This window comes from Engraulis encrasicolus, chromosome 21 (genome assembly GCF_034702125.1).
Source record: "Engraulis encrasicolus isolate BLACKSEA-1 chromosome 21, IST_EnEncr_1.0, whole genome shotgun sequence".
In the NCBI taxonomy this organism is placed as follows: Eukaryota; Metazoa; Chordata; class Actinopteri; order Clupeiformes; family Engraulidae; genus Engraulis; species Engraulis encrasicolus.
The window spans coordinates 14,119,206-14,136,705 of NC_085877.1; the positions used below are offsets into that span (position 1 = coordinate 14,119,206).

The 17,500-nt window shown below is 42.7% G+C and overlaps 1 protein-coding gene across 1 annotated transcript in view; it reads left to right on the forward strand.

Moving 5' to 3' along the window:
* pcxb (pyruvate carboxylase b) overlaps window positions 1–17,500 on the forward strand; it is a 640,714-nt gene that overhangs the window by 520,108 nt on the left and 103,106 nt on the right. The window contains exons 14-16 of the mRNA XM_063186244.1: window positions 1–127; window positions 5,051–5,291; window positions 7,174–7,423. The exon at window positions 1–127 is cut by the window's left edge and continues 30 nt beyond it. Coding sequence (XP_063042314.1) covers window positions 1–127; window positions 5,051–5,291; window positions 7,174–7,423 — 618 coding nt within the window. The remainder of the gene's footprint in view (window positions 128–5,050; window positions 5,292–7,173; window positions 7,424–17,500) is intronic.

Sequence of the window (17,500 nt, forward strand, 5' to 3'; positions counted from 1 at the left end):
TGTACGAGTGCCCGTGGCGTCGTCTGCAGGAGTTGAGAGCGCTGGTGCCCAACGTGCCCTTCCAGATGCTGCTGAGAGGCGCCAACGCAGTCGGATACACAAACTACCCGGACAACGCCGTCTTCAAGTGGGTATAGTAGAGGCACATGCGCAAACGCACAGTGCTTAATTTGAGGGGGAGCAAGGGGGAGCTAGCTCCGGAACCTCAGACGAGAGCTCCAGAACCTTGGATGGAACCTCAGGGAAAGACATCACAGACCCCTCCTCAGGGGGGAGCCACCCATCCTCTGGGCTCCAGGATCTCCCGCTTGACAAATTAAGCACTGCAAACGCACAACCACAAGCGCAACCACATACGCCCATGGTCTGCTCAGGCCAACAGAGAATCATGCTTGTGTATACGTTACCACACCTAATCACAACTCTCAGCGTGTTAAAGTCCAAATCCAAAAAGAGTCTTTGGGAAGCAGAAAGTTGGTTTGCGCTGCAGGTTCATCCAGGTATTACTTGGCCACAGGCTGTAAAGTCCACAGCCTGGGTGGCTCGTAGTTTAGCACTTTGGTTACATATTTAACTGGTGTGGCAGCGGGCACGAGGACCATTCTGGCTGGCCTGAAAACAGCAATAGAGTATGCAGAGGTATACACCACCTACCGTGATAATTCAGTATTCAAGTGAGCACACACACACACACACACACACACACACACACAGGCACGTACACACACGCACATACACACACACACACGCACACACACTCACACACACACACACACACACACACACACACACACACACACACACACACCACACACACCGGTTCACACACACTTGCATATGCATAGTATCAGTCTTCATGACAAGGACACTACTTCCTCCCTATACTCTTATACCTGCTTGACTGGCCAGGAAATATTATAAACACACACGTGCGCGCACGCACGCACGCACGCACGCACGCACACACACACACACACACACACACACACACACACACACACACACACACACACACACACACACACATGCACACACACATGCACACGCTCGCGCACGGTGTGCAGAGACATTCAGTCACTGACTCATTCACACACTCTGTTATTAATGGATGCTGCACCTTAAGGGGAATCCTGGTAAACAGCAACCAATCACATGTCCTATCTTGAATTACATTACACAGTCATTGTGTTTGTGTGTTTGTGTTTGTGTTTGTGTATGTGTGTGTGTGTGTGTGTGTGTGTGTGTGTGTGCGTGCGTGCGTGCGTGCGTGCGTGCGTGCGTGCGTGCGTGCGTGCGTGCGTGTGTGTGTGTGCGTGCGTGTGTGTGTGTGCGTGTGTGTGTGCGCGTGTGTGTGCGCTTGCATGTTTGTGTGTTAATGTGTTATAATCACATACTCTTTTAACCAAAGTTCCAATAGTGTACCATTTAGAGGGATAAATTCATCTGCATTTTTGAAAGTGACCAACACCCCTTTGACATTTCATCCTGCGTCATGTCAACTCAAGTTACTATTAAAGTTCTGACTGTTAATAATGACAAGCAGTGAGACAAGACCATTTAGGAAAAATAACAGATTGAGATTTTGTTAGTGGCAACGTTGCTTTTTTGCACCAGTGTGAAATGGTAACTGGGCTAGGTTTGTATTCAAACACTGCCTCTATTTGCTGATTGGTTAACCCAATAGGATTCTGCCTGAGACCACCGTGTCAATGCAAGTAAAGCCAGGTTCTCTATATACAAATTGGAGCGCAGATTGAGGTGCTGTCTTACTTGGTTAGGATCAATGGACGTGAGGGAGGAGTGCTCTTTGAGTATATGCACAATTTATTTTCAAAGTCCTTGCTTCCTACACACACACACACACACACACACACACACACACACACACACACACACACACACACACACACACACACACACACACACACACACACACACACACACACACACACACACACACACACACACACACACACACACACACACACACACACACACACACACACACACACACACACACACCCCATTTCCATTAAGCCCTAGTACACCATCATCTTGCAGCTTTGCAAAAGGGAAACTTTTATTTTTCTGGAGCGCGGTGGGTAATTGAACTTGTCAGCAGTATTAGTAGGGGTTGTTTCCAAAGAGGCCCTGGCAAATGAGACTACATATAGCCTGTTTGGCCTGATAAGCAAGTGGGGAACGCTTTACTAAAATAAGTGTATAATTCATCCTGACCTTTTGCGCATTTGTGCATTTCTTTCTTTTTTGTTTTTCCAACTCTGATGCGTAGTGTTATGCAAAAAGAAATGAAAGAAAAAAATGAATAGCTTTATTAATATTAAATAGCGCCCAAATTTGGAAAAATGTTCTGGAGATTCAAATGTTTTGAGGCGTAAATGTGTTTTTAATGCTTCTTCGCCATGTGGACGTAATGTGTAGGGTTCAAGTGGAAGAGACAACAACAAGCGGTGCGAGTTCACGGCAGAGGCCAGAGCACTACTCTGGGGAGACTAGTCTTACGCACATGCCCTCTTGATAGCCAAGAGTAAAGGAATTAAAGTGATATATGGGATGTTTCCTGTTGTCTCTGTGCATTTCTCCACTGTGTTCTTGTATCTGTATTGCTCTGCTTGTCATTTCCTTCTTTTCTTTTCTGCCCTTTTTTCTTCCTCCTCTCTCCATTTTCTGTGTTTGTTCCTTCTTGGCTTCCTTTTCCCCTCACATTCAACTTGTGTTCTTACCGTATTATCCATACTCTTATATCCAGTGGCGTGCACAGATATTTTTGGGGGCAGTTGCTCAAAGGGAGGCAGGGGGTATTTTGAACTTCCAGCTGCCTTACTAGGCAATAGATGCTACAGTACTGTATGTGTCATATCAGAGCATTACTGTGACATGAGTTTGATTGTCAAGCATTTGTTGATGATCATGTCAACACAAACGACAATAAAAAAAAGAACTTTCCAAAAGGCATGTGCACGCCTGTGCTTATATCTCACCTTCAACCCCTTAGCACATAGCCTCTGTTATAACCTTATTGTCACCAGAATGGTACCTGTTAAGACCAAGTCTTGATCAGTTCCCTAAGACTCCTTGAATTGCCATAGCAATGTTGTTATGATGTACTGTAGTTGAGCGTTTTCAGCAAAGAGTGAATAGACCCATTCAACGGCTCCATCTGCAGCATGAGGCTACAGACTCGGCTCTTCTCTGCTGTAATGATAATGTGTCCTTCACCTTTGTCTGTTTCATTTGAACCTTTTGTTGTTCACTCATACTGTCCTTCCATCATGGCCCATTCTGTCGTCTGGTATCCAATGCTTCTACCTAACCATCTCAAGTCCAACTCTTCTATCCTAACAACATGTTTCTTTTTTCCTTCTTTGTCGTATGTCCTTCAGTTGAGGACTATCTTGTCTTTGTACTATATGTGGAAATTAAAGGTACTCTTATACAACATAGAGCCCACAATTTTGCTTATCTTTCCCCATGCAATGCTCCCTTTCCTCAACCTAAACCGTAAATTCTTTGGTGGCCAAGGAGAATGGCATGAACATTGAGCATGTCCCATGAACTCCTTATCATGTCCCTTTTCTTTTTTTCTTAACAAACATGTCCTTCAGACATGAACCATCATGTGTTCTTACTGTATGTCCAAATAACATGTAATTCTTTTATTATCTAAACCTCAGCTATTTTTCATCCCACCAAATCCAGGTTCTGTCAGTTTTCTTTTTTTCCCCCTATGACCTGGCTCATTTTGTTATTGATCTACTCTACCGTATCCACATACAGTATGTCCAGATTACATTTACATCCTAACACCCAAATTGCACTCTCCCTCCACCACAGCCATGTGTCCTTCATTACATATCATTCTGTCTTAAAGTGATACTGTGCCATTTTTGGAAATAATCTTATTTTACACCTCCCCTTGAGTTCAATAATAGGGTTTTACAGTTCTCCTGTACTTTCAACCGTTCTCTGGCTATGGCAGTGCAAATTTTACCTCCATGCTAGCAGTTAACATTGAGTCCTATGAGACCAGCTCACGGCTAACTGGTCTCATAGGACTCAATGTTAACTGTTATCTTGGAGGTAAAATGTGCACTACCATAACTAGAAAACGGTTGGAAGTACAGGAGAAAGGTAAGAGCCTATTATTTAACTCAAGGGGAGGTGTAAAATAAGCTTATTTCCAAAAATGGGACAGTATCCCTTTAACCCAAACAACACTTTGATTTTCTCCCACTACAACCAGGTTCCTCGAGGTAACCGGGGAGAAAAGCATGGACATCTTCCATGTCTTCAAGGCGCACAGCTACCTTGCAGACGTGATCCTAATCATGTGCCTTTTCTTCTATTTTTTAGAACAGACCTCCATGGACTATCACGTCTTCTTACTGTGCAGCTTGTCCTAATTATACACATCATTCATACAGGGCATGGACATCTCCCATGAAAGACCTACGTTGCTGAACTACCTGCCAAACTACCTTCACCCATACTCTCTTAATCATGTCCCTTTTCCTCTTGTTTTTCAGAATCATGCCCTTCAATCATTCAGCCATCTGGCCCCATCAAGTCTTCATGTCCAAATTTCATGTCATTCTACCATAACCTAAACCATAAGTTGTGCTATCCCTCACCCATAGCTCAGGTTCTGCGAGATGGCCAAAGAAAAAAGCCTGAACATCTTCCATGTCTTGAATTCTTTCAACTACCTTCACCCATACTCTCCAAATCATGCCCCTTTTCCTTTTCCTATTTGTCAGAAATATGTTCTCTATCACATGTCATTCTTTCATAACCGAAATGACAATTTGCACTCCGCTCATTACCCAGGTTCTGCAAGGTGGCCAAAGAGAACGTCCTGAACATCTTCCATGTCTTCAACTCCCTCAACTATCATCACCCATACCCATACTCTCTTAACCACGCCCCCTGTCTTTTGTCTGTCAGAAATGCAGTACTGTATGTGCTACATCGCAGCATGTCATTCTTTCAAAACCGAAACGCCAATTTGCGCTCCTTCCTCGTCACCCAGGTTCTGCGAGGTGGCCAAGGAGAACGGCATGGACATTTTCCGCGTCTTCGACTCGCTCAACTACCTCCCCAACATGATCCTGGGCATGGAGGCAGCGGGGGCTGCCGGTGGGGTGGTGGAAGCCGCCATCTCCTACACGGGCGACGTGTCCGACCCCATGAGGCAGAAGTACTCGCTGGACTACTACCTGGGCCTGGCAGAGGAGCTGGTGAAGGCTGGCACCCACGTCCTGTGTATCAAGGTACTGTATGGCGACAGGTTTAATCAACACTACACAGTAAAAACAAACAAACACTTTCAGAGGCAATTTTGACAAGATTCAAGATTCAATTATTGCTATGTCAACATGGCTGATAGGAATTTGTTTTGCCACATCCTTAACATAATAAAATACATACAGTACATATGATGGACAGACACATGACAGCAGAGCACATACATATGGACAGACAGGGTACCCAGTAGTCATTGGACAGTAGACAATGATGCTCCATGGACTAAACATCCCAGGGCCCTCCTGTATTGACGGTTGGGACACTATTGTAACCATCCAGGTCGTATGGGGGGGCCATATCAGTGTTTTGCCCTGGAGCCCTGTGTCTAATTGTTCCATCCCTGTGTCCAGTATATTACATTCTGCTTTATAGTGCATTATTTGTAAGTGTTTTCTTTTGTTGTACCAATGCTGTATAGTAATAATGTTCTTTAAAGCAATAATACTGTTGTAAAAACTAGATTTTATGTTGTGCTACAATGGGGGATTTTTAATAAGGGTGAATAGCAAACTAGAGTTGGGATGCTTTATTCATCCTGAAGGAAACAAAGGAGTCCAGCTGAGTCCCCACATAACACACATTTCTCAAATCCATATACAGTATCATGCCTTTAACCCTTGTAAGGTGTTCGGCTCATTTTGACCCATTTTCAGTTTTTAGCTTGAGAAAAATATTATATCACTTTGGGGGGCTTATACATAAATAATTTTTAAACCCTCTGATACTACAGTATAGTGATCACATGTTGGTTAGACAAGGCAGAGGGTGAATTATGTGGAAAAAGGAGTGCAGATGTTGTTCGGTCCCTCAGTTGTGCATCAATGTTTCAACCTTGCATGGTTAGAGCACTGGTGGCTCAATCCGAGAGCTTGGATTGAGTTTACTCACTTTTTTTCACTGTCTCCTTATCTTTCTCTCTATCTCTCACCCTCAAAAACATATATACACAGAAATTCACAAGCATCGTGAAGGGAACATGAGGGTGAATATGAGCTATCATTTTTTCCTTTTTAAATTAATTTTCTATATGCCCGAGTCAAAATGACCCAAACACCTTTTATGTAACACAAACACGAACACCTTACCAGGGTTAAAACTGTTCAGTATGTGCACAAAAGAGAGTAAGCAGTAATTCGTCATCCTAGTCATTATGGAGAGACTGCTATGTGCTGCTTTCACATTATTGCCACAGCAAACGTGGCTGAGTAGCACACTGATTAGCTCCAAGTCAAATTAGTTGTTTGTTTCAAGTCTTTAATTAGTACAGGCATGCTTGTTATGTAGTAACCCATCTATTATTGGTGCCTATTTGTATCTGGCACACTGTGTCTCTCTCTAATCAGCTTCTTTTATGAGTTCCCTTCTCACCCATCTGTGTCCACTTCTGTTCAATGACGATCTCTTCAAATCATTTTGATACAATCATTTGACAACATTCCTCTATTACGCATTTCATTATGTAACGATAGACTTTTAAAAGGCAATCTCTGCTTCTTTTTTACCCTTCCTTCAATGCTATTTTCTCGGCTTCCTCATACACTCTCTGAAAGACATGGAAGATCTTCTGAGCATTCCTCCATTACAGTGTGCACATAATGATACAATAGAGACCTTTTCCTTTTCACCATTGTCCTCTCTTTTTATCCTTTCTAATTTTCTCTTCCTCTTGTACTCCTTTTCTTTCTCAGTCACACTCATTTGCTAAGGGCAAAGACATATACTTTGACTTTTTGCACAATGCTCCCTCCATGTATGTATCTATTAGATAAATATATATACACTGTATTGTATAAATAAATCCTCTTTTTCTGCCTAACCTCTCTCATCCACCCCCTCCCTGTACTGCAGGACATGGCGGGTCTCCTGAAGCCCGAGGCTAGCCGGCAGCTGATTGGTGCTCTGCGCGACCGCTTCCCTGAGGTGCCCATCCATGTCCATACCCACGACACGGCGGGTGCCGGAGTGGCGGCCATGTTGGCGTGCGCCGAGGCCGGAGCCGACGTGGTGGACGTGGCCGTGGACTCCATGTCCGGCATGACCTCGCAGCCCAGCATGGGCGCCGTGGTGGCCTGCACTAACGGCACCAAACTCGACACCGGTGAGTCTCGCCTCTGCTGTTCCGAAATAAACCTCAAAACATCGTTTTTAAAAATATATATATTTAGGTGCTTTTGTGCCTTTACTGATAGGAAAGTGGAGATTATGACAGGAAAAGAGTTTGGGGAGAGAGATGGGGAAGGATCGGCAAAACCCAAGCCGGAATCGAACCCGGGTTGCCAGCATAATAACCCAGTGCCCTACCATTAGGCCACAACAAGGCCAAAACATTGTTAAGTCTTGTATTCATTTTTCTCAATGGCACCGAAATTGACACCGGTGAGTCTTGCTAATGTTGCTAACCTCAGCGCTGCTGAGTCTGGACTGCATTGTCAAATGGGATCAGACTTGACACTGGTGAGTCTCTCCAATGTTGCTAAGCTCCACACTGAAGAGTCTGGATGTCATTGTTAAATGGACTCAAATTTAACATTTGAAATGAATGGCCTGCACCAGTGGCTCCAAGCTCAACACCAGCGGCGGCGAGCCTCTTTTTTTCATGGATAAAATACAGTATTTAGCACTTTCAGCCACTTTTCTTAGTTGTCTGCAATTCACTGGACTGGAGATTTCAGATGTTGTCACCATTATTTTGCTTAGACAAGGAACTGGCCATTTTAAAATACAGTCCCAGGAAAAAGTTTGTGCACCCTTTGAAATGTCATACCTTTCTGTCAAAATTGGTCATAAAACATGGTCTGATCTTCCCGGAAATCACAAGAAGGAACAACCAGAGTCTGCTTTAACTAATTCAACCCAAACATTTACAAATGTTCATATTTTCATTGGCCATAACATGTAAACATTCACAGGACAGCAAGGCATAAGTAAGTACACCCTTGCATTCAATAGGTTTTAACCCTAAGTTAGTCGCAATAACCTCAACCAGATGTTTCCTGTAGTTGCAGATCAGATTAACAAAACAATCTGGATGTATCTGGTCTCCCTCTTCTTTAGAAAACTGCCTCTCGTCAGAAAGGTTTGTGGGATGTCTGGAGTGCATAGCTTTCTTGACTTCATGCCATATAATCTCAATTGTTTTTTGTCAGGGCTTTGACTGGGCTATTCCAGAATGTGTATTTCATTATTATGAAGCCATTCTAAAGTCGATTTGCTTCAAAAGTATGGGTTGTTGTCACATTTCAGCACCCATCCTCTTGTGTGCTTCAACTGTGTGACAGACTACCTCACTTTTTTCTGTAAAATATCTCGATAAACTTCTGAGTTCATTGTTCCACTGATAATAGCAAACTGAAAAGGGCCTGAGGCACCAAGGTAGCCGCATATAATGATGCTCCCGCCACCATACTCAAAGGTGGAGATGATGTTTTGGTGAAGGTGTGGTTCTCCAGTTCTCCTCCAAACATGACATTGTGTGTTCTCCTGAACAATTCAACTTTGGTTTCAACGTTGGTCTACAGAATATTTTGCAGTAATTCTATGAAGCATATAAATGCTTTTTCGCAAACCTCAAAGGTGCAGCAATATTTTTTTGGACAAAAACCCCATTAATTTTACGATTGACAGAATTAATCCCATTTTAGCTATTCTTGGTTACATCTCCTCTTCTGAGTATGGTGGCGGGAGCATCATTATATGCAGCTACCTTGCTGCCTCAGGCCCTTGACAGTTTGCTATTATCAGTGGAACAATGAACTCAAGTTTATTGTGATATTTTACAGAAAAAACGTGAGGAAGTCTGTCACACAGTTGAAGCACACAAGAGGATGAGTGCTGAAATGTGACAACAACCCATACTTTAGAAGCAAATCGACTTTAGAATGGCTTCATCATAATGAAATACACATTCTGGAATAGCCCAGTCAAAGCCCTGACAAAAAACAATTGATATTATATGGCATGAAGTCAAGAAAGCTATTCACTCCAAACATCCCACAAGCCTTGCTGACGAGAGGCAGTTCTCTAAAGAAGAGTGAGATAAGTACAAACAGATTGTTTTGTTAATCTGATCGGCAACTACAGGGCAAGTCTGGTTGAGGATATTGCCACTAACTGAGGATCAAAACCTATTTAATGCAAGGGTGTACTTACTTATGCCTTGCTCTCCTGTGAATGTTATGGCCTTATGGCCAATACAAATATGATAACATGTAAATGTTTGGGTGGAATTAGTTAAAGCAGACTCTGATTGTTCCTTCTTGAGATTTCCGGGAAGATCAGACCATGTTTTATGATCAATTTCGACAGAAACGTAAGAAATTTCAAAGGGTGTACAAACTTTTTCCTGGGACTGTATATGTTTTTTTGATATTCAATTTTTAATTTTTCAATTTATGATAATTCATATTCTGAGGGCTGTTGTGTTCCATGCTGTTTGTGTAATTTGTAGAGCCAGAAAAGAGCTTTCAAATAACACCACGGACATATTTTTGTGACTTACACTGACTGATATAATCAAGGCTGAATGCATAGTGTCCTGCCCTCATATGTAAACCTTCGCTAGTCTGTTTCTCCCTTAATATTGGTGTCAGATTCACACAAATGCAGTTTTGGGGTGCTACCTTGCTACTAAACAGGCACAGCAAGTATGATTGAAATCTGTGTCGGTCGGGTCCCAAAGTGTCTGATTTCACGTGAAATGACCCATGCATGGGTAGATAATAGGTTACTTACTATGATACAAGGTGCAGTGGTCTAAGGAAAGAATTTAAATATATATTTCACAGTTATGGATTCTGCATGTCTGGAATCGAACAATGGAATCAATGAGTCAGCACTCGATAGTGCGACCAGGCCAGATGAGCCCACCAATATTATAACACCCAACACTGACACGCATCTGAAATCATTTAAAGCAGATGTTGTCTTTCTCCAGATGGCGAGAGACCAAACAAGCATGCTTAGCATTACCAATTATGGATCACAAATGTCCACATAACACTGACTTGTGACTTGTGTACGTGTGGCTCATTCTAAATGGCATTATTAGGTGCTAATGGGCTATACTGTGTTAGATGAACTCAACACGTGTAGTGTTTTCAATGTCTGCTTCATTTCACATTCATTTCAGTGAAGGGCTATTGTTTTCCTACTATTTTTTTCCTTGACTCCAAGTACACAAAGATACCAGATTGAGAAAATGGGATGTGTAGATGAACAAGTGTTAAATATGTGCAAGCATTAATTTTGGACAGGGACCAAGCAACAACAGAGAAGTGCAATGCAACTTGATCAGCTCACACACACACTCCTGTTCTTTTTGCATATGGTGCTCTGATTTAGGTGAAGATATCACACTTCTGTGCACTCCTTGGCACCCTGCTCCTGGCAATGTGTTCATTGTTTGCCAACTGTAATTCAGCTCAAGTGGGCTTTTTATACCTCTGTCAATGGCAGCGAGATGCATGGACGGATTTGTACAGTAGCCAACACTACACTCATTACCTCTAAAACAACAACAAAAGGCCCTTCTGTTCCAGAAATACTGTACTTGTACACATGGCCACTGACAGCTTTGGCCGGCCCCGGACAAAGTCATCTTAAAAGCCCCCTAATCCAATCCATGCAATGTATTGAGAACCCAAATGTGGGCCCCCCATTTCCCTTGGCCCGTGAGAACTGACCCCCGTCAGCTTCCCTGTTTGTACTGTGTGAGAGGGCTATGCTGAGCCTTAGGCTATGGTTGTTGAATGTTGGATAGAATATCCTATCCTTGAAGAATGGCAAAGCTTTCAGGCAGGATATAATCGGATATCGCATCTGATAGGGCTTTTGTTTGCGTGTATCCATGGCTGCGGATCGGTGTTGTTATTCTGGCCTGTCACTCGGTTCCCTATCTGGTAACTTGGCGTGTTAAAACAATACCCCAATCATATATGGGAAATGGCGACAGGGGCAGCCAAGCCAGAACACAAACAAACAGATAGCCTGTTCCAAATGGAAATTGCCTTGGAATATAGCAGAATATTGCTTGTTTCAGAATTCACTCTATCTGCTTAGGCAGGACGGCTGACGGCACATGAACTCTCAAAAGGAAATGTACTTTTTATTTATAAGAATAAATAATTTTAGGTCATAGTGAAAAAGTCCAGGTGAAAAGTATTGATCGTAGCCCCTTAATGCGCACCGTACCTCCAGTGGCACACTGTAATAGTCATTGAAATGTAACCATAACACTACAATACTATGACACAATACAGGCCTTTTAGAAATGCACCACGACTTGGTCATTACCATACTGGTAGCAACAAATGTATAAAGCCGCGTCTTAAGGGACTAGTATCCAAACGGATTCACTTGGATTGTAAAAATCACTTGTCTGTTTAACAACTTAACAATATTTGCAACAATATACATTATGTCCTATCTTCTTACCAAGGGATATGTGCGGATTGGTGTTAGGAATACATACATCATTTTATATTCATCCAATGCTTCACAAACTATTTTCCTCTGTCTAATAAACAGGAACTCTTGGTGTTTAATCACAACTCAAAAATGTCACTTTTAATTAACGTAAACGAAAGGGTGTTAAGTAAGTACAGTATTTTTTCACTGCTATTTAATAATGTTTGCCCACATTTTGACATCCTTGCAAGACATTTTACATAAACCATACTTAGCAGGTGTTAGAGGAGTTGCCATATTGCCTTGTTGTCAGTGCAGCACTTAAAGTGATACTGTCCCATTTTTGGAAATAGGCTCATATTACACCTCCCCTTGAGTTAAATAATTGAGTTATACCTTTCTGTTGTGTTCCCCGAGTATGGCAGTGCAAATTTTACCTCCATGCTAGCAATTAACATTCAGTCCTATGAGACCAGCTTTTTACTAGCTTGGAGGTAAAAATTGCACTACCGTACCTGGAGAACGGCAGGAAGTACAAGAGAACGGTGAAACTCAATTATTTAACTAAAGGAGAGGTGTAATATGAGCTTATTTCCAAAAATGGGACAGTATCACTTTAATACAGTAGAGCAAGCACATGGAGCTTTTGCAGTGTGTATGGTACAATCAGTTGTCAGCATTTGTAGAGATAATTTGGCAGTATTCATAGCTCATTGTAAGTAAATGAGTTTTTAAAAATATAATAAGTTAGCGTTTGCATTAGACGTTGTATCGTGACCTAATTTGGTTTTGGGTCAAATGCTGTAAAGGCCGGTGGTGTGCACAAGTGAATAATTCAGAATCACATACATGATGAAAGAGGGGAGATGGATTTATAGAAAGACTACATTTTTAAACCACGAGTCAAGACTGGTTTTCAATATCAACAGTACAACTTTGTGTTACCTGAAGCACGGTAGTCATACATAATAGTGTACAATAGCGTTAGCTAGTGTCTAACAGTACAGTAGACTAAGCCCCAATAGCATTCTTCAGCTTTAAAGAGGAAATCGTTGAAGCAAGGTTCCGCATTATCACACCACAGTAGAGAGATAGAGAGAGAGAATGAGAGAAAGAGAGAGAGAGAGAGAATGGAATAGAGGAGAGCGCAAACCTCCTGGGTTGCATTTCCTGGAAAAAAGGAATGAATTTACAATACAGAGTGCTCATGAACGTGTGGATAATACCAATACCAAAGAAGTAAGGCAGGAGTCAATAGTCTTATAAATGAACAAATGAACAACCAAAAAGCATGAGGGAGAGAGAGAGAGAGAGAGAGAGAGAGAGAGAGAGAGAGAGAGAGAGAGAGAGAGAGAGAGAGAGAGAGAGAGAGAGAGAGAGAGAGAGAGAGAGAGAGAACAAGTGAACTCGAAAGCGTCCCTCTGCGTCCGGGGTCATCAGTGAGGGCCGAAGGCCTTGTCAGTCATCATGGCAGTTGTCTTGGGAGCCAGTTGAGCAAGGGGGCTACTCTGTCTGTCAGGACTCACACGCCTTCACAACACCACCATCCTTCAGTCATAAACAACATCCCTTCCATACATGCACACACACATACACACACACACATGCATGCACACATGTACGCACAGACACACACACACACACGCATTCATACACACACATACACACGGACGCATGCCTGCACACAGGCACGTTTGCTCTCACACACATAAACCAACACCAACACTTGCTCTCTTACACACACACACATGCACGTACAGTACGCACACACACACGTACACACACACACACTTCCCCGACCCCTGCAGCAAATCGATAGACGGCAGATTGGTGCCAGTCTGTCAATCAATCAGTGGTCAAGTGTAGGCACTCTCCGTGTCAATCAATACAGAGCTGCAGAGTTTCCTGTTCCTCACTGATGTTAATGGAATCTGGTGCTGCGTTGGTCCAAGTTCTCTGTTTGTGTGGGTGTTTGTGTATGTGTGTGTTTGTCCGTGTGTGTGTGTGTGTGTGTGTGTGTGTGTGTGTGTGTGTGTGTGTGTGTGTGTTTGTGTGTGTATGTGTGTGTGTGTGTGTGTGTGCGTGTGTCTGTGTGGGCGTGTGTGTGCGAGCACGCGTGTGTGTGTGTGCGTGTATGTGTGTGCGCGTGTGTGTGTGTTTGCAGGCGGGTGTGTGTATGTACACGCGTGCGTGTGCGTGTGTGTGTGCTGCAGGTTTGTGCAAGTGTATGGTGTGTGTCCTTGTGTCTATGTTTTTGTACAGTACACTGTATGTGTGTGTGAGTGTGTGTGTGTGTGCATGTGTCCAGCTTCTGGCCGTCAGCATGTCTGTAGCATATGTGTGATGCAGCAGACACATGACCTGCTGACCTGATGACCTTGCACTGCCCAAGGCACCACACAGACCAAACACCAGACGATAAGGACAAACAGGCAAAGGACCACTTGAGAAGTGCAAGTACAAGAAATACTTTCCAAAAGAAAGAAAGAAAGAAAGAAATGAAGAAAGAAAGAAAGAAAGAAAGAAAGAAAGAAAGAAAGAAAGAAAGAAAGAAAGAAAGAAAGAAAGAAAGAAAGAAAGAAAGAAAGAAAGAAAGAAAGAAGGAAAGAAGGAAAGAAAGAAAGAAAAGAGTAGGGCAAAGGCAAATATCTGAATTGCATGGAGGTGAGCATGGATGTGTCCTGCTACTGCCCGTCAGCATGTCTGTGGCATGTTAGTGATGTACAGTAGCAGACAGAGCCCTGCTGACCGCCACGGATGACCTTGTATTGCCTGAGGCACCATGCAGGCCAAACACCGGGTGATGAAGACAAGCAGGACAAAAAGCACAGAAGCAAAAACCAAATGTGGATTCTGTGGATAGTATGTTCCTGTGTCTGACCTTGACAGAAAGAAAGAAAGAAAGAAAGAAAGAAAGAAAGAAAGAAAGAAAGAAAGAAAGAAAGAAAGACAGAGATAAAGAAAGAAATACGGAATTTGGAGGGGAAGAAGAGGGTGCTGGAGAGGCATTAGAAAGAGTTAAAGAGAAAGCAAGAAAGCAAGAAAGAAAGAAAGAGAAAGAAAGAAAGAAAAAGAAAGGAAGAAAGAAAGAAAGAAAAATGAGAAGACAAAAAGCAAATACGTAAATGGATTGCAAATAGGAAGATGGAGATGTGCAGGCAATGTAGTCATAATAATAACGCATTTAATTTCTGCACCCTTCAAAGCACTCTGGCAACAGCATGCCTCAGGGACTTAAATGAGTAAAACATTACAAAACAAAGTTAATGACAAATGGATAAGCTATAATGAACAAACATGTATGTCGAAGAGAGAGAGAGAGAGAGAGAGAGAGAGAGAGAGAGAGAGAGAGAGAGAGAGAGAGAGAGAGAGAGAGAGAGAGAGAGAGAGAGAGAGAGAGAGAGAGAGAGAGAGAGAACCAAATGTAATAGCTGGACTTAAATGAAAATGTTTTTATGCAAATATTATTATTAAGTGTTACACAGACAGACAGACAGGCAGGCGCTCAGACAGACAGACGGACGTACACAAACCCTGAGGATGACAGACAGAGGTTCAGACAAATTGCCAAAAAGTTGGACAATATAATACTTGATTGCTAAACTCCTTTGAACATGGAAGCTATGGCCTCTCAGAGACAAAGACAGACAGATCGACAGGCAGACAGACAGACTGACAGACAGAGAGACACTCCGACTGAGAGACAGACACTTAAGCTAACAGACAGAAGTCCAGACAAACTGCCAAACAGGCTTGCAGGCTAAACTGAGAGCTAGTTTAGATTCATGTCCATCCCACCCTTTTTCGTCTCCATTAATAGCCCTTATTCCTCTTGTGTTTTGCAGGGGATTAAGATTTGTTGCTGTTTTTGTGTGTCTTGTGTCATGTGGCTTTGGAGTTATATAGGGATTGGGCTGCTACCGTGTGGTAAAGACACGTCACAAGGTCACTGAAGCAACCATGTTGTGCAGTGGGAAACTTGGGCTGATGAATTGACTGGGGCTGCTGCGATATAACCTTGACATTCTAGGAAGTAGTAGACTCACATGTAGACATGAATTTAGACTTGTCGTGAATTGTCTTTCAAGAAGACAGCAGCAGTGCACATATTGAATGAATGCTGTTGCTCCGGGCTGAAATGAATAATGTCAGCACACAATACTAGCGAGATAAATGAAAGTATTCAGTAGCAAAAATGTGCTGGCTCTTAAAATGGCCACGTACGCCATGCATGCTGTACCGCATTGCAATGAGGGACAAAATGTAACAGTTGTGCTAAAATGACAAAACACTAAATATGAACCATAATGGGATGATAAAGTGACATTCTACAAGTAGTTAAGTGACTTACAAAGCGTAAAACTGTTACTGAATCGCTACTTAATGTATAAACAATGATAACACAATATTCTAAAGACAATAGGCCTACTGTAATCCAGGGGTTCCCATAATTTCCCAATTTGGGGCCCAATTGAGAATTTTCACTAATATTCAGGGCCCAACTCTGACCCAATAAACTATAAAACACAAATAATTAGTCAACAGCAACATACACACAAGCATTATTTTGATTTTAAATTGATTTCAAGGCCCACATGGAACACCTTCAGGGCCCACATGGAACACCTTCAGGGCACACCAGTGGGCCCCGAACCCCACAGTTTGGGAATCACTGTGCTAATCCAATAAGATTCTCTGGGATATTGGGCTTTGTAGAAGATCAGTACCCTGCCACCGCAGTGATCTACTGGACTTTCTTCTGTCCTGCAAATGGGTGTTGGCTGTCGTGGACACGTATTGCGTTGTCTCCCTTGTGTTCTCTTCGGCTGAGTTGATGGTGTTGTATTTAGTGGTGTCACCACACTACATTTAGACTGAGGAGTGTTAGGTTGGTGAAATGTCAGACGGTTAGATTCTCCTAACGGCGCCAAAGATTGTAAGTGTCCACTTTTATCGACCAGTTGTTGTGCAAGGATTTGTTTTTAGAGGCGCACACTGTTACGGGAATGTTTTGTGTGGGTGTGGGTGTGTTTGTCTGTGTGTGCATTTGTGCGTGAATGTGTTTCTGCGTGCGTGCGTGCGTGCGTGTGCTTTTCTTTGCATGTGTGTGTGTATCTGTGTGCGTGCTTGCGTTCGTGTGTGTACGTTTGTTTGTATGTGTTTTTGTGTTGAATTTCCCTGTTTGTGCTTGTATGCGTAGGTGTGTGTGTGTGTGTGTGTGTGTGTGTGTGTGTGTGTGTGTGTGTGTGTGTGTGTGTGTGTGTGTGTGTGTGTGTGTGTGTGTGTGTGTGTGTGTGTGTGCATGCGTGCGTGCTTTCGTGCGTGTGTGTGTGTGTGTGTGTGTGTGTGTGTGTGTGTGTGTGTGTGTGTGTGTGTGTGTGTGTGTGTGTGTGTGTGTGTGTGTGTGTATTTTCATCTGTATTTGGGTGGTTGACGTTTAAGGGCGTAACACAAAAAAAAAAAAAATTTTCAAATTCCTGAAAAAAATGATGGATAAAAATAGAGAAAAAACGAGAGAAAAATAAAGCACTTAGTGGTCTGTGGAATTTCACCTTATTTTTGCCATTTTCGGGAAAATGTGTCCTGCATCAACGCATTGCATAGGCATGTCACACCGCAGGAAAATGGAGTCACACCACAGGGAATTCACTGCATTTTAGCCATTTTAATCCTTTTGTATACATGACTGACATCTGAGCTCATGCTAACTTGATAATGATATTGTGTTTAATCTTAATATGTGTTTTCATTTATAAAAAACTTTTTTTCC